Source organism: Nematostella vectensis, chromosome 5 (genome assembly GCF_932526225.1).
Source record: "Nematostella vectensis chromosome 5, jaNemVect1.1, whole genome shotgun sequence".
In the NCBI taxonomy this organism is placed as follows: Eukaryota; Metazoa; Cnidaria; class Anthozoa; order Actiniaria; family Edwardsiidae; genus Nematostella; species Nematostella vectensis.
The window spans coordinates 7768191-7791976 of record NC_064038.1 but is presented as its reverse complement, the minus strand read 5'-3'; the positions used below and the strand labels follow the sequence as shown (position 1 = coordinate 7791976).

At 42.3% G+C, this 23786-nt stretch overlaps 2 protein-coding genes, 1 long non-coding RNA gene and 2 pseudogenes across 5 annotated transcripts; 3 read left to right on the top strand and 2 right to left on the bottom strand.

Moving 5' to 3' along the window:
- Window positions 1–4274: 4274 nt before the first annotated feature.
- LOC116613531 (espin-like protein) lies at window positions 4275–8092 on the top strand. 3 transcript variants are annotated; one of them, XM_048727366.1, is made up of 2 exons: window positions 4275–4869; window positions 6932–8092. In XM_048727366.1, the coding sequence occupies exons 1-2, from the start codon at window positions 4419–4421 to the stop codon at window positions 7918–7920; spliced, it is 1440 nt and encodes a 479-aa protein (XP_048583323.1). In that variant the 5' UTR covers window positions 4275–4418; the 3' UTR covers window positions 7921–8092. The 3 variants fall into 3 exon arrangements, with proteins under 3 accessions (XP_048583323.1, XP_032229974.2, XP_032229976.1); XM_032374083.2 differs by lacking the exon at window positions 6932–8092 and adding an exon at window positions 4999–6007; XM_032374085.2 differs by lacking the exon at window positions 4275–4869 and adding an exon at window positions 6021–6294.
- A 764-nt stretch (window positions 8093–8856) lies between these two features.
- Window positions 8857–16554, top strand: LOC116613530 (uncharacterized protein K02A2.6-like). Its single transcript, XM_048727954.1, has 3 exons — window positions 8857–9249; window positions 9369–9698; window positions 12544–16554. The coding sequence occupies exons 1-3, from the start codon at window positions 8857–8859 to the stop codon at window positions 16552–16554; spliced, it is 4734 nt and encodes a 1577-aa protein (XP_048583911.1).
- Window positions 16555–16901: 347 nt separating this feature from the next.
- Window positions 16902–19676, bottom strand: LOC116613532. Its single transcript, XR_004294195.2, has 2 exons — window positions 19369–19676; window positions 16902–18642 (listed from the first exon to the last, which is right to left on the bottom strand). It is a non-coding gene; the product is annotated as an uncharacterized LOC116613532 (long non-coding RNA).
- A 1017-nt stretch (window positions 19677–20693) lies between these two features.
- On the top strand, window positions 20694–22195 carry LOC5505730 (annotated as a pseudogene).
- Window positions 22196–22289: 94 nt separating this feature from the next.
- LOC116613522 lies at window positions 22290–23672 on the bottom strand (annotated as a pseudogene).
- Between the last annotated feature and the right edge of the window lie 114 nt (window positions 23673–23786).

Below are 23786 nucleotides of genomic sequence, written 5' to 3'. Positions count from 1 at the left end.
TAACACTTTAAAAACAAAACACTGTCTGCCATCATGTCGAATTTGTGAACAACGTGATGCGTTGATTGAGAACTTGTACGTTTCACCCGTCTCAGCTAATAGCATTCTACGTTCTCTCAGTGCACGTAGAATAGAGCCCGAACAATTAGACTTCTGGCAGGCTCCCTTTTCTCCCTCTCGGCCCTAGTCCCCTATCCTTTCCCCTCTCCCCTCTCCCTGAGCCGCTACGCAGGCTACCCTCCATCGAACCGAAGACGGATACTACGAGCTCCCTCTCCTTCTTAGAGACGAACATGTGACACTCCAGAACAACAGAAATGCAGCTCTAAGCCGCCTTAACCAGCTCAAGAAGAGATTCGAGGCTGCTAACAGAAAGCAGTACTGCGAAGATTACATCCAGTTTATGAATATCATAATCAACAACGGATATGCAGAATTAGTACCAGTCATTGAGACGGAGCCAATAGCAAGACAAAGGCGAAGCACAACGTGGTTCATCCCACATCACGGTTTGTACCATCCCAAGATAGGAAAGTTTCGCTCTGAATTTGACTGCGGGGCAGTTTACCAGGACCAATCCCTCAATAAGAACTTGCTCCAGGGACCGGACCTAACGAACAACCTGGTAGGTGTGTTAAGCAGATTTCGCCAAGAACAAGTAGCCTTTTCTTGTGATATAGAGGGAATGTTTCACCAAGTGAAGGTCAACGAAGAACACAGAGTTCTGCTGCGCTTTCTCTGGTGGCCAGACGGCGATACAAGCAAGGAGCCGCAAGAGTATAGAATGACTTGTTTGGAGCCACGTCATCCCCGCGTTGTGCAAATTTCGCACTTTAAGCCATGGCCGACGACTACTTGTGTAGAGAAGGCTTGGGCTGGGACGAGCCCATATCTGATGATATGAAAGCCAAATGGGAAAGGTGGAGGGCCAAGTTGATGCAGCTACAGCGTTTGGTCGCGTCGTAAAGACAGACCTCCACAACTTCTCAGATGCAAGTGTCAAAGGCTACGGCCAGTGCAGCTATTTACGCATGGTCGACGAGAAGAATCGTATACACTGCGCTTTAGTGATGGGCAAGTCCAGAGTCGCCCCCCTAAAACCCATTCCACGTCTATAGCTTACCGCCGCTGTTTGCTCTGTGAGAGCAAGTCATCAGATACACGGAGAGTTAGAATATCACATCGACCAGGACTATTACTGGGCAGACAGCAAGGTAGTGCTCGGCTACATCAACAACGTGAGCCAGGCGCCACACTAATTGTTTTTTTTAACCAACAGGAAACAGAGCTTCAATCTAAGCTAGAGTAGCTATAAAGCTTACCAGAAATTGAAAATGGTTTGTCAAAAGCAGCATCCACTGCTGGGATCATTCAGGAGGGAGAACAAATCAGCAAGCTCCTTCACAGTACAACGAGCAGCCATCCACCAGCACCATCTATGATACTATCTACAAGCAACGAAAATACTGATATCGTAACTGCACTGAAAGATATCAATGACAAGCTGACACCCTTTCAAGCTGGGTCCAGGTTCAGCTTTACATGCTGCTGGGCAAGTTGCATATTGGTTGTCTATATTTGTTTCGATGCACCAGAATCCATATACCATCCATACAACCTTGCCTGTTCCGACCAAGCCAGCACAACCCAGTCAACTCATCCTACACAGGCTTTGCCTGCACCACATGTCAGCCAGCCAGCACAGCCTGTCATCCACCCTCGACCTCCCCTTGCTTGTGCGTGTTTTGTTCTTGTGCGTGCATCTATTGTCGTCTGTTTTTCGTTTCTGTTTGTATTGATATTATATTGATGTATCATGTTGCTTACCCATGCAATTTTCCGCTTGACCTAGCCGCTTAAGCTCGATTAGCTATGCTATTTCTTAATGCGGCTGGTGCCCAATTATAAAAATTATATTTATTTTTCTCCTTTTCTTATTTAATAAGTAATATCTGTATAATAGAGGGTGCTAATAAAATATGTTGTTGTTATACTGTCACTAAAACACTGAAGAAGTTCCAAGTGTTTGGAAAAGAGTTTTATGTTACCCTTCTTTGAAAGACTGGACATGTGTCATGCGGAATTATAAAAATACAAGAGATACAAGAAATGTGTCGACCTACAGCCAATGAAAATTTATCATATGGATCTCATACGGATATCATGTGGATGCAAGTTTAGCAGGATACAATAAATTAAAGCCTAGAACCCTCTTCAAAATCTTAACATCAATACAACACATGCGTAGTAAGAAAAGATACTTTGATGGAATAAGTGTTATATTGGTAAGAATCTAATTGCTGAACTCTAAATTAAAGTTACATGATTATTGTGAAGATAGGCCATTTTCAAATACGTGCCTATGATTCAACGGTAATTGCAATAATATAACAATTCAATAGCTGGAATTGCAATTAATGTACATTTTACATGATTAAAGATACAAAATACATGCCTATGATATATACATGCCTATAATAATATCATCATTGGTACAATGATGAAATAATTACATTTACATATAATATTCAGTTACTTTTAACAAATTAATATTTGCTTACCAAATTTTTCTACAAGAAATACCATTTTATATATTATATCTATTACTATCAGCATTTATACATTAGATAGAACAAAATATTAGCATATAGTGCATTTCGAGAGTTAGTTAACGTAAACAGAACTCTTATTAGATATTTTCCTCATTTAACAACATATTAAGATATATGTTAGGTAATCTTCCGCGTAAGAAGTAGGCACTAATCAGCCACAGAATGCAAAACAAGCAACTTTCATAATAAATAAATAGAAATCCTAGGCTTTGATTGGCCAGGATTATAAAATCACCAAAGACAACTCAAAAAAGGTTTTACTGCTAAAAAAGTGTCTCCCATTGGTCGAAATACAAAGACCTTTTAGTGTAAATTTCGCTCTATGGGGAAAGGTGAAAGCGACATTCTTTAAGGAGCACCTGTTTCAAGCAGAAATCACATCATTTTAAGACATAGTAAGTTTAATTATTGATGCCTCATTTGCTGACTTGTTGTTGCCCACAGCACGATTTCTGGCCTCACACATACATTGGCAAGCTTCGAATAGGCTGGAGGGCTGAAAAAATGTCCTGAACTTAAATACAGAGAGTCAACACAAAGATCGAAGGAGGAGAAGTTGTATACTCTGCAGAGTGTGGAGAGAGAGGAGTATTAAAGTTTCGCTGCTTCATTTGACAACCCACAGGTTTTGGCAAGAGCCTGATGGTTTCAGGTTTTGGTGATCATAAAGAATAACTCGGTAGTTCTCGTTTTCTCCCTCTAAAAGGAAGACTAAGTACTTGAGGCCACTTCAATGCGCATATCTGCCATGGATTTATCAGATGCTAGGGCAAACAAGTAGAAAATGGTGTTGATGGTGGAGTTACCCATTGACATGGCAACAAGAGAGCTTTCTTTTGGATTGCACCCTTTATCAGCACAAAGCGACCCCCAGCATAAAATAAAATGATTGGTTTCAAATCCAGAACAATCCAATCCTTTGATGTCCATTCCGGCTATTCCAAAGCTAGTTTTAGAGGCCTTGTTGCTCTTTCAGCGCGTCTAAGTCTCAAATCTGAAATTTGCTTTATTTGCACTTGACACGCGAAAATTATACGCTTCTAAATCATGCCAAACGGCTCAAAACATGGCTACAAAAAGTCTGTAGTCCAGACTTACACAAGAAAGAGAAAATCAAAGTCCAAAGGAGCTAAGAAACAAGACAATGAAGCTCAAGATAAACGAGAATTACGCCACTTTACTGAGATCGCGTTCGTCAGTGATGACAATGTTGTGAGCGAGCAATTTCCTCCTCCTCAGCCAAGTGCTTCCGCTCAGAAGCTTCAAGATGTTCTTGAAGATTTATCTTTTGACAATAGCCTAAATGCTTTTGAAGCTGAAGGTGAATCTGCCACTGGATATCGCTTTGTTTCGATGCAGTCATCTCAACTTTGCCAAGCGATTATATGCTAACACCACATGCAATGCTGGTAAGTAAAAATGCTTTCTTATATAATATCACCTGTAACATCTTCACTTGTCAATGGATTAAGCTTGTGTTCCTAATATTGATCTAACTTCTCCCAAGGTAACTTTGAACTAAAAGGGATGACCACTAGTAGGCATGGAATGTGCAGCAGTTTGTTTGTTAATTGCCATGATTGAAACATGAAGGAGTTCTTGCCTACCGGAGAGCACATTGGTGAAGCGACTGCTCTACCCCCCTTTGGGCACCTAGCTTAAAGGGATTAATTGCTCAAGCCAGCATATTGTATTTCAGTTATCTCTAGTCTTGATTGCTAGCACACGTTCACAGCTTCACTCTATAATTCTTTGTTCTTTTCAACGTTTATATATCAAGCTCATATTGTTTTTTCCACTGTTACGATGCCGCGAGAAAAGAAATGTCCAGGCTGCAAGAAGCCAGTTAATGATCATGATTTTGGCGTGCCAGGGAAACATTGTGACGGTCCTGGGGGCGTTCCCGAAATTCGGGGCAATTCTACTACACGGAACGACGAACTGTTGAATTCGCTCGCCGCCGCTGTTCAAACTCTCACGGCCGAGGTTCAAAGTTTGAAGGCCGATCATGCTAGCAGTCGTCAGTCCCATTCCTTGCCGCCCTCCGACATTGCTTCGTCGTCGCGATCTTCTAAAGATGTATCGCCGCGCCGTACGACGACAGTTACTTTGCCCGAGCTTAGAGCCATGGATGACTTGGCCGACGCGGCGGATCGACGTGTGGCTCATGTTCTGCCCATTGCATCCAGTGAGTCCGATGAGGAAGCTGATATGGGTGCGCTGGCTTCCTCTCCGTTACGGAAGCCAAATAAAGCTGGTAAGTTGAAGTCTGGCAAGGAAGACCGTCCAACTTCAGAAGTTGTAGTTAAACAGTTGTGGCCGCAACGTTTTCTTTCCTTGACTCGTGCTAGTCAGGAGATTACTTACGAACGTCTTACCATGGCAGAATTCGTGGCGGGGTATGCACAGATTCTACAATTACGAGAGATCAGTTCGTTCGAGCGCGCCAAACGACACAAACATTTGGTAACGCTGATGTACCACGCACAGCTATACGAATGGGAGGCGGTGCTTGCCTTCCATGGAGCGGTTTTGCTTGAAATCGAACGTGGCTTATTGAAGTGGGGTGATTCCTTTTCCCACCTCGAAAGCAGAACCCTCCATGGTCAGCTACTTTCACCGCCGAAAAAGCAGTCTTACAGTTCAGGGCCGACATTGTTTTGTAGAGATTATCAACGCGAGAAGTGCATTTATACCAAGGATCATTATGGTTACGTCCGAGGCGAACGTAAATGGGTAAAACATATTTGTGCGGCTTGTTGGGTACAATCGAGAAAACAGGAATCGCATAGAGAGGATTCATCTGATTGTCCGCTTTCAGGGGAATCAAAAAACTGATAAACTTCGCCCTTGGTCAAGACATTGGGGGCGTTCCTTCCGTTACTGTTGCTTCATTTCCGGATATGTCGTTTTGTGCTTTGAATGCTGATGCTTGCTCCCAGCCGCTAAAGGCTGCAGTTCCTGACTGTCGTGGTTTTTCCACGGGCGCTGATTATATTCATGATGTGTGTTTTCCTCAGCCGGTGGAGGCTGGTGTTCTAGACTGTCGTGGTTTTTCCACGGCCTTTCCTCGTGACTCTCAGCAGGCGAATGATTTTTATTTGTACGCACATGAGTAAGTTTTTCGTTCTGGTCGCCCGAACTTTGTGGTTTCTCGCCTGCCCGTTCCAAGTTCCCTAAAGATCAATACTTGGAGGACTTTGTTGTACGATTATGACGACCAAATGATTTGTGATTTCCTGGAGTTTGGTTGGCCGGTGGGTTTCACTGGCGATACTGTTCCTATTTTTGATGCTCGCACTCACCGGGGTGCGCTCAATTTTGCGACTCAAGTTTCAGAGCATTTACAACGTGAAGTCTCGCTTGGTCGTGTCGCTGGGCCGTTTACGGATCCTCCCTTCAGGGGTGGATTTGTTACTTCACCGTTGAACACGGTTCCCAAGCGAGATTCTGAAGAACGTAGGGTAATTGTGGACTTGAGCTGGCCTAAGGGCGGTTCAGTAAATGATGGTATTCCGTGTGATAGTTTTCTGGGAGATCCGTTCGTGACTTGTTATCCCACTATAGATGACATTGTGGAAGCGATCGTGCAGTTTGGCCCGGGTTGTTTTCTCTATAAGAGGGATCTGCGGCAGGCGTATAGGCAGTTTCCTGTGGATCCCGGCGATTACCGTTTACTTGGGTATATTTGGAATGGACATTATTACTTTGACACTGTTTTAACTATGGGGTTACGCTCTGCTGCTCAGGCATGTCAGCGCGCCACCTCAGCGGTAGCTTGGATTCATCGACAGCAAGGAAAAGTTTTATTTAATTATTTGGATGATTTCATTGGGGTTTCTGAGGCTAGCTTTGCGACTTCCGAATTTGAGCAGTTGGGGACTCTTCTCTCCTCTCTGGGACTGCTCTAATCTGTTTCCAAAGCTTGTCCGCCTTCATCGCTCATGCTGTGTTTGGGAGTGATGGTAGACACGAATTCATTTACGTTGTCAGTTAGTCCTGAGCGGCTAGCGGAGTTAGAGCTTCTCTTACATGATTGGAGGAACCGAAAAACTGCTCGCAAACGGGAGTTACAATCCCTAGTTGGCAAACTTGTGTTTGTTTCAAAGTGTGTTCGTCAGAGTCGGGTGTTTATCTCGCGCTTATTAAGTCTGCTACGAACAGTTCAATACAATCATCTTCACGTTAATTTAACCGCGGAATTTCGCAAGGATATTATTTGGTGGTGTCATTTCCTGCGGGAATACAACGGAGTATCTATGATTAAAACTACCTCTTGGAGTTCTCCGGGGGAAGTTTTTTCTACAGACGCTTGCCTGATTCCTCGGCTTTGGCCTCTCTGCAAAAGGATCTACGACAGACATTACAAGCTGCTTATAGCACAGGGACATATAGTAATTTAAAGACTCAATTTAAGGCCTTTTTTCTATTTTGCTTATATTTTGACTTGACTCCATTACCAGCAGACATAGATACGGTCTGTCTTTATGTACAGTTTTTAAGTCGTTCGATTGCACCACCTTCGATTCGTAATTATTTAAGTGGGGTCAAGTTATTACATCTTTTTGCCGGTTATGACTATGCATTTACTAAGGATTTTAGTTTATCCCTAGCCCTGCGGGGAGTTTCCCGTAGGATACCACATGTACCTCAGAGGGCTCCACCGGTAACTCCTAGCCTTTTATTGCTAGTTGCGCGAACAGTAGATTTTCAACATGATGCTCACTCTTCTACATTGTATTGCGCATTTCTCTTTGCATTTTTTCTTATGGCGCGTATAGCTAATATCGTACCGCGTTCGATTAAGGCATTTAATCCTACCCGCGATCTCACACGGGGTGATGTTTTGTGTAACGAACATGGGCTTATCGCCACGTTTAAGCATACAAAAACTATTCAGTTCGGTCAGCGTCGATTACACATTCCTCTGTTACGTATTCCAGGCTCGTTATTATGTCCGGTCGCTGCCTATAACAACATGATTCGCCTGGTACCCGCTTCTGCACGCAAACCGCTGTTTTTATTGCTTGGTCATTCAGGCCCGTTTGCTTTGACGAAGTCCCGTTTTGTTACCGAATTTCGTCTGGCGCTTTGCTCAGTGGGGGTTGCTCATGCTGACTCATATCGGGGTCACTCATTTCGACGCGGCTGTGCCTCTTGGGCGTTTAACCACGGAGTACCAGGGGAATTGGTACAGTTGTATGGTGATTGGGCTAGTGACTCTTACAAATTGTATTTAGAATTTAGTAATCAATCCAAATTGGCGCTTGCTTCCCAGCTACGTGCTTCCATTCAGGCCAGTAGTTAGGCCTTCTGCACTGTTTTGTTGTTTGGCCGGTGGTTTGGTGGCAGAGAGGTTTATTATTATTATTTTAGTTTTTCATTTATCAGTTTGTAGTGATTTTATAATAAACTTCTCTTATGCCAAACACAAAACAGTGTCAGTGGTTTATGTTGGGTTGAGGAATTTACCCCCCTTTGGGCACCTAGCTTAAAGGGATTAATTGCTCAAGCCAGCATATTGTATTTCAGTTATCTCTAGTCTTGATTGCTAGCACACGTTCACAGCTTCACTCTATAATTCTTTGTTCTTTTCAACGTTTATATATCAAGCTCATATTTTTTCCCGCCCTCCCACCCTGGGCTTTGTGTGAAGGGTGGCAGAGAGGTTTATTATTATTATTTTAGTTTTTCATTTATCAGTTTGTAGTGATTTTATAATAAACTTCTCTTATGCCAAACACAAAACAGTGTCAGTGGTTTATGTTGGGTTGAGGAATTTGAGGACAAACAACACAATCGACAGATTATGTACGCTTCCTCTGTGTACGCTTCCTCTAGCTTAATTGTGAGCTTTTGAACACGCCCATAACAATGGCCAAAAAAGACATGGTATAAACACCAAAAACTTAGGGAACGAGGAAAGTTGAAGCTGAGGTGCTTGAAGCCAACTGCAAAGAGGCTAGAGAAGCAGCCATGCAAAACCTAGGCTCACTTGAAAGTGAGTCAATGAATGTGGACATTCCTGTGAATTTTGATGGCACATGGTCAAGGCAGGGATTCACAGCCAACCATGCAGTCGGGTTTGTGATCTCCTCTACAACAGGCAAAGTCCTAGTTTTGAAGTATTATCTAATATCTGCCACGCATGTGACATAAAGAAGAGCACACTTCCAAGTGATGAGTTTGAAGTCTGGGTAGAGTCACATGATGTCTTGGAAGCTTTGACAGGTCTAGCCCTAGCATGGAAAAGGAATGTGCCAAGAGGTTAAGGGGGAAAAGTCTTTCCTTCCATCTCATGTACAAGTACATGATTTGCGACCGGGACTCTAAGGCCTACGACTCTATTTGGGACCAGTACGGTGTGTGTGACACATGCAACAAGTATGAGTCGGTGTCCAGAGCAAGCACCGTGTACAAGGAGTGGCTCAAGTCTGAGGACTATGTGCAATGGGAATCCAGTCACCTTGGTGGAAGTGCTGACTGCAACAGAGTGGTCAAGCTGGACTGCATAGGCCATGTCCAGAAACGGATGGGCAAGGCCTTATATAACTTTCAGTCTTCTTCCAACAAGCTAAAAGATGGGAAACCTGTGAAAGGGACGTCTGGCAGACTGACAAAGAATGCTATAGAAAAAGTATTATGGGACAATATAAATAAGAATGTGAGGAATACACCGATAGAGACGCAGCCATTGCTCAGATGCAAAATGCAATAAAAGCATCCTGGTATCACTGCACCAAAATCCCTGACAAGGAGAGACACCAGTTCTGCCCACCCAACTCTTGGTGCAAATATAAGAAAGGTCTTCCTTGTGAAGACAAAGAGTACCACCTGGACCCAGTGTTCATCAAGTGCCTGGAGCCCATCTATACTCAGGTAACAGATCCTGCTCTGTTGGCAAGGTGTCTCCCTGGCTACACCCAGAATGCCAATGAATCTTTGAATGCTTTGGTGTGGGCCGGGTGCCCAAAGCATAAATGGCATGGGAGGGAGAGAGTGGAGATGGCTGTTGGGTCTGCAGCCGTTCACTTCAGTCTGGGTGCTACTGGGAAGCATGACATAATGAGATGGGCGGGGATTGAGGTAGGCTGTCACACAGTGCAGAAAAATAGAAGAATAGAGTAGAAAGGCAGAGAAGAGAGCTAATGACCAGCATAAGAAGTACAGACAGGCAAAGAGTTTGACAAGGAAGATGAAAGAGCTTAGATTAGACTTAGATATACCAGTACAATTCTTCAAGAAGAGGTTTTGGTTGCTATGGTTACCAGAATTGACTTAATATATAGATTTAGGCAATGTCTAAAGGCGGAGCCAGCGCATTTGTATTCCAACTATTTTTATAGAATGCAGTTTTTATAATAATTATAATAACAACAACAAAAACAATAATGAACAAGAAAAAGCTCCATTTTTTTCTATAAATGCTCTCAGCTGCTTTAGTTCTATTTTAGTTTGAATATTAGAGTCTAAAGTCATCACTTTTTTATATATCTTTTTCTTAGATTAGACTTATATATACCAGTACAAGTTTTCAACAAAAGGTTTTGGTTGCTATGGTTACCAGAATTGACTTAATATATAGATGTAGGTAATGCCTAAAGGCGGATCCAGCGCGTTTGTATTCCAACTATTTTTATAGAATGCAGTTTTTATAATAATTATAAAAACACCAACAAAAAAAAACAATAATGAACAAGAAAAAGCTCCAATTTTTTTTTCTATAAACTCTGTCAGCTGCTTTAGTTCTATTTTTGTTTGAATATTGGAGTCTAAAGTCATCACTTTTTTATATATCTTTTTCTATTTTTAATCATTTCTATATTTCCACCACCTATAAACAATAACAGCAAAAAGAAATAAAAACAATACAAACATGATAAGAAAATAATTTCAAATAAATTGTATAGCCTTCACACAATGGTGCCAGGACTAATCTAATGGCCAGGGACAATACTAGGAATAATACAGTTCAGATACAAGGGGAGTATATTTCCACCACCTATAAACAATAACAGCAAAAAGAAATAAAAAATAAAAACAATACAAACATAATAAGAAAATAATTTCAAATAAATTGTATAGCCTTCACACAATGGTGTCAGGACTAATCTAATGGCCAGGGACAATACTAGGAATAATACAGTTCAGATACAAGGGGAGTATGTGGTGCCTCTGTAATCACCCTTGGGACTGTGCTGAGTAGCTGACAGGGGTTGGCCATTTCACATTGGTTCACAAAAAAAGCAATAAAAGTACTATAGACTTTCTCTGAATTTGTTTGCCATTTAACAGTGGTTCACAAGAAAAGCAATAAAAGTACTATAGACTTTCTCTAAATTTGTTTTTGTCCCCTTTAATATCTATCATAGACTTATTTTGAGACAATCATTTAATTGTATGGCCTTAAAAACAACAAACACTCCAGCAATCTGTTGGAAAAGTGGTAAGGTGGTTTAATAACTAAAACTGCCTGTCAAATGCTTTTGTTGAAAGCTATTTGACAAGGACACAAAAGTATTAGCAGAGGTATTGTACAGCATCTTGGTTTGATTTTAATATTGCATTAGATATTGCTGAAAAACAGATAACTTTTGTTAATTTCTTTATGTAATGCAAAGTTCAGTCAATTTTATGCACCAGCAAGTTCAGTCCGGTATTAAGAGATTTACTTATTCTTTCCTTCCCAGAGCAGTCAGATTATGGAACCTCTAACCTAGCTCTCTGCCAGCCTTCAAGGCAGCAGCTCCAGAAGCTTTCCTGATAAGGGTACTGCCACATCTTAAGAGGTTTTAATTTAAATTGTTCCTATAACTTTGTTTATTTATCTAATATTTATGTCTGCTTTAAATTTGTTATTTAATATTTATGTCTAGGACCTTCTAGGATTAGAGGAAACTAGTTGTTGAAGTAAAATATATTTCTAGGAAATATATAATATAAAATATATTTCCACTCAAAAATCGCCAGAAATATTGGACTTTTCTAGCCCGTGCTCAGTTTTAGCGGATTCCTTATGGTAATAGAAAAAAGGCGAGTGTTGCAAAGCGGAGTCGAAGGTCTGTTTGTGTTTCTTATCGTGAATTACACAACTTAAATTCAGCAGATATCTTATTTGGACAAACTTAGAATCAAAGGGAAAAAAAGGCGAAGAACATTGGGATATTTGAAGCAGAGCGCGTTGTTGCTTGTGGATTATTACAGTAATAGTCCAATGGCCCACACCTTAGAAGAGATACAGAATCTTTATTCCAAAAAAAGTGAAAACTTTGGATGTTTTTACAAACCATCGACCAATATTGAATTAGTAAATGTGATACCCGATGAGCTTCACTTATTACTGCATGTAACTGACCGCTTGCATGAAAATGGAGGCCGAAACCTTCATATGGTCTATAATCTGTAATGATAAAATAGTCACGTTTTTGTTTATACTCAGTTTAGTGTTCAATAACATTACAACTTTTTGTATTTTTTTAGAGTTGCCGTTCATCGCCATGTAGCCCTGGAATGCCCCTCCAGGGCTGTGGAATGTCTAGTCCCCAGGTGTAGATTCAACGGGGACAGTTCACGCCTCAAATTCTATGTGCGAGACAAACTTTTTTTAAGATGTCCAGCTCCGAAGCTGCTCTACAGCTTCTTTGATGTTTTTGCCGTTAGGGAAAAGTTTTTACAATTTCACACAGAAGGGGTCGCATTTGAATTGTAATGCGTAGACAGACAGGGGTGTTAAATATAAGCAGATTATACCAGGAAATTTCCAAGTTGACCCCTGCCAGTTCGAAAAAGAAGGTCACTGTAATATATTCGGATGGGCTCCCTGTGTTGTACACCATATTTGGAATGCCTCGTGGGCATGTCGGGGGTTGTTCAGAAATAAATGGAGTTCAGTTGTGTTCAACGAGCTGTCTATTTCTTCGTGATGTTTTAGTCCCGAAAACATTACATCTGGCGACGAGGACCGGATCTGTGGAACACCATGAGTGTCATCGGTCAACTAAGAGAGTTCGACCGGCAAAAAGAGTCGTTTGAAGCTTACATTGAGCGGCTTGAAAACTTCATGAAGGCGAATGGCGTGCGAAAGGAGAACGAGGTAGCTGTCTTGCTCACTGCAATAGGTCCTGAAACGTACGGACTGTTGAGGAATCTTTTGACTCCGGAAAAACCTGACACCAAGACATATAAAGATCTTGTGGATATTTTGAGTGGCCATTTGCATCCGAAACCCTTGGTTATTGCCGAGCGATTCAATTTTCATAACCGGTTTCGTCACGACTCCGAAACAGTTGCGGACTTTGGCGCCCAACTAAAGAAGCTTTCAACTCACTGTGAGTTCGGAACTTTCCAAGATGAAGCCTTGAGAGACCGTTTTGTATGTGGTCTACGCCAGGAAGCGATTCAACGGAAACTTTTAACCGAGAAAACCTTGACGTTTGCGAAGGCTTTGGAGATCGCTCAGTCGATGGAAATGGCGGAATCGAAGTCGTCGGAATTGAAGGGCTCTGGATCGTCCGAATCGGGCTGCGTTGAAGAAGTTCATCAGCTTGGAAAAAAGCCACAGAAACACAAGAAATTCACACAGAACAAGGGAGGAAAGCCCAAAACAGCATGTCATCGTTGTGGCAGTGCTGAACATGATGGTAAATCCTGTAAATACAAGAAGTATAAGTGTGATAATTGTGGCAAAGTGGGTCACCTAAAGAGAGTCTGTCAGTCCAAGGAGTGCAAGGAAACCAAGTATGTTGAAGTTTCAGTGGACAATGACCAAGAAGATGAGTCATTGGGGTTCTTTTCAACTCGTGAACCCAGCAGCAAAGCAGTGACAGTAACTATCACTGTTAACGGAAAGGAAATTCCAATGGAAGTTGATACGGGAGCTGCACGCACAGTCATCCCTGAAAAGTTGTTCAAAGAGAATTTTGGACATTTGAAACTCAAGAATGCAAGTACCTCATTAAAGACTTATTCTGGAACAGTGTTACCTTTAATTGGTGAAACCGAAGTTCTAGTTGAGTACGAGGGTCAAAGTGCCAAGTTGCCTCTGATTGTGGCAAAAGTTGAGAGCAAACCAGCTATTCTGGGTCGTAATTGGCTCAGTGTTGTTAAGCTGAACTGGGAGCACCTTTTTAGTGTTTCTTCTTCTGATTTAGTTCAGGAACTGACTGCACGGTTCAAGGGTGTTTTCGGTACGGGCCTGGGCAAAATCAAGGAGTTTCAAGCAAGAATCAATGTGCAACCTGAGGCCACGCCTAGGTTTCATAAGGCTCGCCCCGTGCCGTATGCCCTAAAGCCAGCAGTTGAAGCAGAGTTGGATCGCATGGAAAAGGAGGGGATCGTGACAAAAGTGTCCCATAGTGAGTGGGCTGCCCCGTTAGTGGTCGTCCCTAAGGCAGATGGTGGTGTTAGTTTGTGTGGAGACTACAAAGTTACGGTGAATCCAGTTTTGGACGTCGACCAATACCCTATGCCTAACCCTCAAGATTTGCTCAGTGCTCTGGCAGGTGGTACCAAGTTTTCTAAACTTGACCTCAAGCATGCATATCAGCAACTGCCTCTTGGTGAGGAGTCCAAGAAGTTCCTCACTGTCAACACCTGTAAAGGGCTCTATCAGTATAATCGGTTGCCTTTTGGTGTCGCAAGCGCACCTGCTGTATTTCAATCTACTATTGACACCATTCTCAAGGGCATTGATGGTGTTGTTTGCTATATCGACGATATTTTGATCACTGGAAGGAATGACCAGGAACACAAAGCAAGATTAGAGGCGGTGCTGGAAAGACTTGAGAAATACGGAATTTCTCTCAAGTTGTCGAAATGCAGTTTCCTGGAGGACAGGGTCGGTTTTCTCGGTCATGTCATTGATGCCGAGGGTGTCCACCCTTCACCAGAGAAAGTTCGGGCTGTTGTGGATGCTCCTGCGCCAACTAATGTTACCGAGTTGAGATCTTTTCTGGGTATGTTACAGTACTACGGAAAATTTCTCCCGAACTTGTCAACATTGCTGCACCCGTTAAACAACCTCCTGCGGGACGGGGTTGAGTGGTCATGGCTGCCAGAATGCGAGCAAGCCTTCACCTCTGCAAAAGAGCTCCTGCAATCAGCGAAAGTCCTAACTCATTATGACGTCAATCTTCCAATTAAATTGGCTTGTGATGCATCACCCTATGGCATTGGAGCCGTTATTTCACACGTTATGCCAGGAGGCGAGGAGCGCCCCATTGCTTTTGCCTCAAGAACCCTCACTGGTAGTGAAAAGAATTATGCCCAGCTAGAGAAGGAAGCCCTGTCCATTATTTACGGAGTTAAAAAGTTCCACCAGTTTTTATATGGGCGACGATTTATTCTGGAGACCGACCATAAACCACTCCTAACAATCTTAGGGCCAAAGTCGGCAATTCCCACACTAGCTGCGGCTCGTCTTCAGAGGTGGGCTTTAATTTTAGCATCCCACCAGTATGATGTCGTTTACCGTAAAGGTGTCGATCACAGCAATGCGGATGGGCTGTCCAGACTTCCTGTTGATAAGCCTAGAGTTTCAGAGGAAACTGAAATTTATCATTTCAGTGATGTGGATGACCTACCTGTAACGGCAAGGGACATTGCTATGGAAACAAGAAAGGATTCTGTGTTAAGCAAGGTACTTCATTATGTGAAAAGTGGCTGGCCACAGCAGACACAGGAGGAGGAATTACGTTCTTATTTCAATCGTCGATTGGAACTGTCTGTGGAACAAGACTGTGTTCTCTGGGGTCTGCGGGTCATTATCCCAGAGGCATTTCAGGAGAAAATCCTGCATGATCTTCACGCAGATCACCCAGGTATGTGTCGCATGAAGTCTCTCGCACGCAGCTACCTGTGGTGGCCAAAGCTCGATCAGGCTATCGAGAACATGGTGCACCATTGTGAGGCCTGCCAGTCTGTTCGTAAGCAGCCTGCCACAGCACCTTTGATCCCATGGAAATGGCCTGTTAGAGTTTGGCAACGAGTGCACATGGATTATGCTGTTAAAGACGGAGTGAACTTTTTTGTTGTTGTCGATGCACACTCAAAGTGGCCTGAGATTATTGCTACATCTTCCACTACTGCACCCAAGACCATTGAAATGCTGGCTGGTCTATTTGCATCACATGGATTACCAGAGGAGATGGTCTCTGATAACGGTCCACCGTTCATTTCTAGTGAGCTGGACATGTTTATGAAAAGTAATGGAATACGGCATACACGGGTCCCTCGCTATCATCCCGCTTCTAACGGGGAGGCGGAGAGATATGTTCAAACTCTCAAGCAGGCGTTACTTACCAGCAAGTTTGATCAGGGGAAATCGCTACAGCAACGGCTGTCAAGTTTTCTGTTTTCGTACAGGAACACGCCCCATACGGTTACTGGGCAGACACCTGCTGAGTTGTTCTTGAAGCGTAAGCCTCGCACACGTTTGGCATTGCTTCAGCCCAATCTGGCCCAGCATGTTGAGGAGCGTCAGATGAAGGAAAAGCAACAGCATGATGGTGGCCGAACAAAAACTCGTGAGTTTCTTCCAGGGGACATTGTTTTAGTTCGTAACTTCAGAGGAAAACACAAGTGGGATAAAGGAACAGTGATCTTGAGAATCGGTCCCCTAGCATACCAGATACGTATTGGAGGACGAATGTGTCATGTACATGTTGATCACCTTCTAGCAGCTGGTGATGCGGAGCACACATCCCCACCAACTACAGCTACAGCTATGACTGGGAGTGGCTTTGTTTTGCCCTCTACTCCAGTAGTGTCCTCTAAACCCATTCTTCCTGAGCCTGAGGTTACCCCTCTACCTGAAGTCTCACCTAAATCTTCAGAGACTGTTGTTCCTACATGTACAACTGAGTCACCACCTGACGTGGCATCTACACCTGTGAGGCGTTACCCAAGGCGTACCCCTAAACCTGTAGTACGTCTGGACTTGTAAAGAGACTATTAGATGTATTTAGCTCTCTAGTCATTGACATTGTTTACATGTTTGTAGCTAGTTCATTCCAGGAACGGGGAGATGTAATATATTCGGATGGGCTCCCTGTGTTGTACACCATATTTGGAATGCCTCGTGGGCATGTCGGGGGTTGTTCAGAAATAAATGGAGTTCAGTTGTTGTGTTCAACGAGCTGTCTATTTCTTCGTGATGTTTTAGTCCCGAAAACATTACAGTCACCATTTGTAGGCCACTGAATTATGCTGTTCATTTTATCATTATAGAAATAGGGTAATTTACCATCGCATTTCTCGAAATATTGTTAAAATGTTTATTTTCTTTATTTATAGGGGCATGTTGCAGACAGGAAAGAGGATGCGTTTATCCATTCATTTATATGGACGGTCAACTTGGATGGAATGGCAGGTGTTACGAGTAGCCCTGTGCACCAATTCAGAGGCTATTTGTCTCGCGGTGCCATTCACACAGAGGCCGACTGGTGGGTTGGGGCCTACCTTCAAGTGACAAGGACGACACCAGGGCTGACAGTGGACAGCGAAATCCATTTTGATGTGTTAAGGTGAGCATTGTTATATAAAAATACATGCGGGCTGTCATAGCTTTACTGGTTACGATAAACTAGCTACTGTAAAAGCTGGACGCATTAGTTAAACAAATAAATTCGACACGACAGTTTAGAATGTAATGATAAACTTTAAACCACCTTGTAAAATCAGCTGACGTTTCGAGCATTAGCCCTTTGTCAGAGAAAAAGAGGGAAATGAATGTGTGTGAGGGGGTTATACAGTGTATAACTCAGGCTGGGCCAGCTAAACACCGCACTGTTCTGTTTTCGAAGAAAAAATGTATTTTATTTGATTTTAGTGTCTTCCTGCAGTCCAGGGATCACGGTACAAGTATTCCCAGTCAATACGTACAGACAGACGGCAGCTACACTCGAGGGTAACTGGATTAATGGGGGCTGTCGGTTTCTTGCGTTTCATTGACGAGGAAACTTTTGTGAGCTATTCTTCTTTGATTTTGCTCCATAACATCTTAAATTAGAATAGAAGTGCAGAGCATCGACAGCTCCCTAATAAATGCTGCTGGTATTGTAGCCTTTTCTTTCATCTAAAATCAACCACCGCACCAGATGAAGAAGAATAACAGTTGGCTTTTACGAACACTCGAGCAGATATTCCGAGCTTTTATAAAGCAGTTCCTTTACAGACAGATATATTCTTCAAACACTCATTTTCAATCGGGCCATTTGGAACTGGTTAACCATATGCATTTTCTCAAACACTTTTTTTTTGTCAATTCTTTTCTGCCAACATGAGTTTCACATTACTTCGAAAGTCAGAATAGGATTACCACCCCTCCCCGTCTTTTGCAAGTCCCCACCTGTTCTTGTTGGAACTCTGTCTCTTATTGGTTTAGAGCGATCGAACAATAAGCTGGCCTGGTCGCATGGGCTTGTCATGTTAATGGGGGCAGATAGCTGGCAGGCCTGACATGTGACGTCATGACCACAAAAATTGAGAAGCCTAGTTTACCAATTTCTATACCTATGGGGCTCCGCTGAGCCGGCCTGCGGAGTGTATGCAATATGAAGCCTTCAATTTAAATAGAAAGAGTAAAAAATGGTGGGGGCATATTTAAGAGTTTTAAAATATTTCCGTTGAGAGTTAATATTTAACCAGGGGCTCATTAATATGCACATATAATTGCATGGTGATGTAGATAACATTTTGGAGAACATTTGTATCAAGTCTTATGGAAATCTGACCAGTTGTAGTGAAATAGTGTCTTTTTGAATATTAACCAAAAATTTGGCACTTTTTTGATAGGAATATTCCACTATAGAGTGTTTAAAAACTCTATTTCACTGTAAAATAATAAAAAATAATTGCAACTATGTACTCTTCTCTGCTATGGGGAAAAATCTAAACTCTAAAACCCCTGGAATGGATGTAATATTACCTTAAAGTACAGCAATCTTTCACTGATGTAAAATCATAGTCCTGAGCACTGGACCGGTTATAAAGGTAGTGTTCTGGTTCATGCATCTCAAAAAATCTTGAAAGTCTGTAAAGAAAGAGTATGTCTATCTTAAAATACAGCTATCACCAGCCACATCCTTTTCTTTGTTGTCAAGAAAAAAATATACATGCTAGCATTTCCTGGCCGGCACCCAGTAGATGCAGGGGGTGTGAACGCATCCCGAAAGTCCATTTTTGGTTCTCAATAGAAGTGCTGTAGATAAAACTATAAAGCATCAGCTAGATCACTCTGGTATGTCATCAATCAAAAAGTAAGACTTTTTCGTAGACAAATCCAACAATAAACGCCCCTTGGAGATACTGCAAAGGCATAGAAACATCACTTTTGTTCTTTTGGGGATGGTCAGATTTTTTCCCCAGAAACATTAGGTCCATTTTTGGACTTTCTGAGATAGAAAGCTAATCCGTGAGGGCTGGATAAATTGTTTTTGGTTGTTGTTATTCCGCCGCCAAATTCCGGACCACGCGTTAGTTTGCGACCAAAAAAGTCAAAGTGCAAGTTGCCTATTGGGAAGGTTTATATGAGAGAGCATCAATTATAATTAACAATCTCCCGTTCCAATCGATACCAATTAATCAAGATTATCAATTTACTTCGATATATAGGCTTTCTAATATCAACTTTTATCGATTGGCCAGGCCTGGCCTCGTGCGCGGCCGTGATGGCGGGAGCGATTCATTACCTACTAGTATGCTAAGACACGGGTTATTCAAAAGAACTTTAGATTTTGATATACATATGTATACACACCTGTAATCGACTGGCAAATCATCAACCTCACAGAGGTTAAGTAAGAGCAAATTCACATTCAAAGACGTGAGAAGACGTTTCTTGAAGAAGGTCGTTCCTTACTCATTCGAGCTCAAGGACTTTGCGTCAGAATCCTTCCTTCTCTGGACAAATTATCGGCTTTGACTTTCTACTATCCCCTGAATGTATACTCTACTAATTGAAATTGAGGTAGAGTTGAGCCCTTTTTGTAAAACTTCCACAGTTTTAGAACGTGAAGTCAACAACTCTGCAGCCTCGCGCAACTGAGAGGTCGCGAAAAAGTCCCAGTGACTTATGGGCATGCAGCGCCTTTCGGACACAGGATGCCCAATTATTAAAATTTGTTTTTTGTTTGTTTTTGTTTTATTTGAACCAGCTCATCAAACCAGCTCCGGCCAGCTGCTTAATTAAAAATCCGTTTTATTTCGAGATGTACTCTATTTTTAAGAAGAACGTCAAATTTTTAGTTCAGGGTGGGCCGTTCCTATTTTTTACTTCTCCTAGCATATAGCCTGCGTAGCGGCTCAAGGGAAAAGGAGGCTAACTAGCATAGACACATTGGAACCAGTTGGGCCAAGACGGGACATTAGCACAATTGTGGAATGTGCCGTTCAGCGACCGTGCACCCGTGCAGTTTGGCAACATTAGGACTCGTCATCAACTTATTTTTGGAGCATTTCAGACAGAAAATACTCTTTAATTTTAGTGTATATGAAAATATTATTTCAAATTACAGTAATCATTACAAAGAAAATTACACAATTGATCAACAGCAATGATATTTAAGGTTATACATAAACGTTTTGACTGATATAAAAAGCTCATTTCATATAACCTGGTTCCAGAGCCAGCTCACTGGCCACTTAATAGAGACTTTCGAGGATCTGGAACTGTGGAACCAGGGTACATTTCATGTCCTCTCAAATGTACAGTTTATTCCCCCAAGGGGTAGGGGCATTATTTTACTACAGTTTGTATCGCAAGGGGGTGGGGGCCTTTGTTCAGGGTTAAAGTCTTTCTTCCCTGGGACCATGGGGGTGGGGATTTCATTGACTACAGTGTGCATTACTTTGTTTATCTGTCGTGTTCAAAAATGCAGTCAAATTACATTTACAATAATTGAACTTTACAAAGTATGAGAGAGTAAGGCCTAGATTAAACGGCGTGCCAGGGTCGCACCGTTCTGGTTCGGTAGAGGTTCGATCATAGCGGCTCTACAATAAACGTCGAACTTTTTGTTTGTTGACTCCCATGGGTATGGAGAGTTACAATATAGTCATTAGGCACAAAATACATGCTGCTTTGTCTTATGATGCTAAAATGGAGGACAGAACTCGAAGAATACAAATGACTAGAAAAGCCTTCTTGGTCAGAGATATATGGTCAAATAGGAAGAGGAGGATGAATTTATTACATGCCGTAATAGATTGGATAACGAAAAGGCGACAACTCCTGCTGCGTCTTCTGTTTTTGTCATCCCTAATCCTTAACGCTACACACAACAACGCGGTTGTGCGCTACCGATCAGTCCGCCGATTTCCTCGAAATGTTGGCTGGTTCCAATTGGTTTGGTCGTCCTACTCGGATAACCGGTTCAAGAACACGTTCAGGGTATCAAGAACTACATTTACATTTCTACTGGAGAGGATTCGCCCAAACCTTGAAAGAGATACGGTAACAGAAACTCCAATCGACTCGCAATATGCCTTTATCGACAGAGTCTACAATCGACGCTGTTGTGAAGGAAGTATGTGAAGCAATTGTCCAAAATCTGTGGGAAGATATGGTAAACAAAATCATGCCGAAGACAGAAGAGCAGTTCCTGGAAAAAAATATACGACATGGAAGAGGTTTGTCAGTTCCCCTGTAGCTGGGCAGCTATTGACGGCTGCCATATCCCTATAAAGTGTCCACCTGGAGGTCTGACAGCTTCTAAAGTATACCATAACTTTAAGAACTTTTTCTCAATTATATTGATGGGTATGTTTGATGCCAGTTATCGCTTTGTCTGGGCCAGCTGTGGGTTTCCCGGAAATTCGCATGATTCCATAATATTGCAATCTACGGAACCCTGGCAAAAGCTAACAACGACTTCATGCATTCCTGAAATTGGTAAAGAGGTGGGCGTGGTCACAGTACCCCCACTCATACTTGGCGAATCAGCCTTCCCTATTAAACCCTGATTAATGAAGCCCTACACATGCTCTCGTCCCACCACCCAGCAACGGTACTTCAACTACAGATTGAGTAGAGCCAGGAAGGTGACGGAAGGAGCGTATGGCCAGCTCAAAGGGCGATGGCGTGTTCTCCTTTGTCGTTGGGAATGCAGTGATAACAATACAAAAATTACTGTACTTGCATGCATTGTGCTTCACAATATTTGCATAGAGAAGGGAGACGTCATTTTTCCACAAATGGATTTAAGTAGAGACGCAGAAACGGGAGGGAGGCGTGATCGAGAAACGGTCAAGGAGCTACTTCACATGACAAGCTGTCACAAGATTCAAGACACTGATCCTAGATCGAATAAAGTGGCAGGAGAAAAATAGTGTATATGTTTGCTAAATGTTATATTTGAACCGACAACCCTCGAATTACACGCGTAAGAAAATCTTCGCGGAACCTACAGGATGACGCAGCAGCTAGGAGGCGCCGCGGCCTTTTTCGGACATATAATAATTTCCATTCTTCTCTTCCTATTCGATTTCACTGTTCAAGAAGACTTTTTTAAGGTCAATTCTAGAATATCGATAGATTGTTTAGAATATTTGTTATATAGTAACACAATAAATATGAAATATTGTAACTGGTTTTCTTTTTATTAGCGACAGTTGCTTTCTGTTGGAGCTGTTCATTTTTCATTAACTTTGAAGCTGTTATTTTTTTTTCATTGCTTTGTGGGCGTGGTTCCCTTTCATCCGACACATTGCTCGCGCTGAAGATTTAGCTGGTTGAGATTGTAGGAGAAAATCACCAATAATGCATGGCACTAGCATGGCTATGCGGTAAATATGTGGGATAACCTCCACTTTGCGCCGAGGCGACACTGGTGCGAATGCGTAGGCTGGTTGTACTGATGTAATTTTTGGGGGACGACGGAATGGCTGGTCGATCCTGGTTAAGGAGCATCTGAAAAAGCTTAAGCTCATGCGTCCGGGACTTTTCCATTTCTTGACTCATAAACTCCATCATTTCTTTGCTGTTATTATTTGCTACGGCAGTTTGCATCACTTCTACTGCTTTCGCCATTAGGTCGGTAGAGGCACATATTGCCTCTTTCCTGGATTTACATCCGTCTCTTTTGAGCTTTGTGGAGCTGATGGCTCGATAGCTAATTCTGGGCGGCATGAATCCCTTGTCTTCACCAATTCAAAAAGGGTACTGAACCAATGGCCATATTCTCTTTCTTCCTGAAGACGCTTAACCCCAGTTGCTGTTTTGACGGTAAGGGAAATTTTTTTGCACTCTGCAATTAATTTTTTGAATTTTCTGCGCAACTGCGCGGCGGTGAATGAGATTTTTTTCTGTGTCCTTTCTTCCATCTCCTTCAGAACCTTTTGGTATACAATCCCATTTTGCTGTTTTTTTTGTATTGACGAAAATCAACTTTTTCTTGTAGTATTCGTTTGATGTTATGACATCTACCAACTCGTTGGTGAGGCTCTGCTGGGTCCACTTTTCCATTTTAGTTTTCTTTGTTATTTCAAATGGTTGGACTTCCGAACTTTCTTCTTCGTCGGCTGGCTTCCCCTCCTCTTCCTGTTCTTCACTGGCATAGCTTAAAAATTAAAACATCACTTTTAATTCGAATTTATAGTATCATATTGCGTTTTTGTTAAACCTCACGCCTGTAACAAGATGACAGCATGCAGCGAGAGCATGCAAACTCGAAAACAAAGGACTTGTCGTGCGAATTCTCGAATTCTTCCCAAAAGTTTTTATAATCAGAATGATTCAAATTATAAGTCCAACGGAAGACTTTAAAATATATTGTTTACAAAAAGAGATAACCCGAATAGTATTTACCTTTGGTTGTCTTCTGGAGACCAGTCCTTATCCTGGTGCCGGTTGCAACACTTGCAATATGCCACACTTTTGCCCGCTTTCCATCCGGCTACGTTTTCATCAAGTTCAGGAAAAGAACATTTATTGCAAAACGGCATTTCACATAAAATGCACTGGTATTTTGTGTCCCCGAAACAAGAGCTGCACATTTGTATCCGACCCGTCGAGTCCTCAGGTAGTGATTTTAGAAACGGCAGCCATTTTCACTATTGCCTGAAAAGTGCAAGGCAAGGGGCTACATACGGGCGTTCGGGATAAATACAGGGTCTCAGGGGAGTTATTGTAAATTTGGCGCATGCGCGAAAAACAGGAGTCAATAATACTCTGCACGG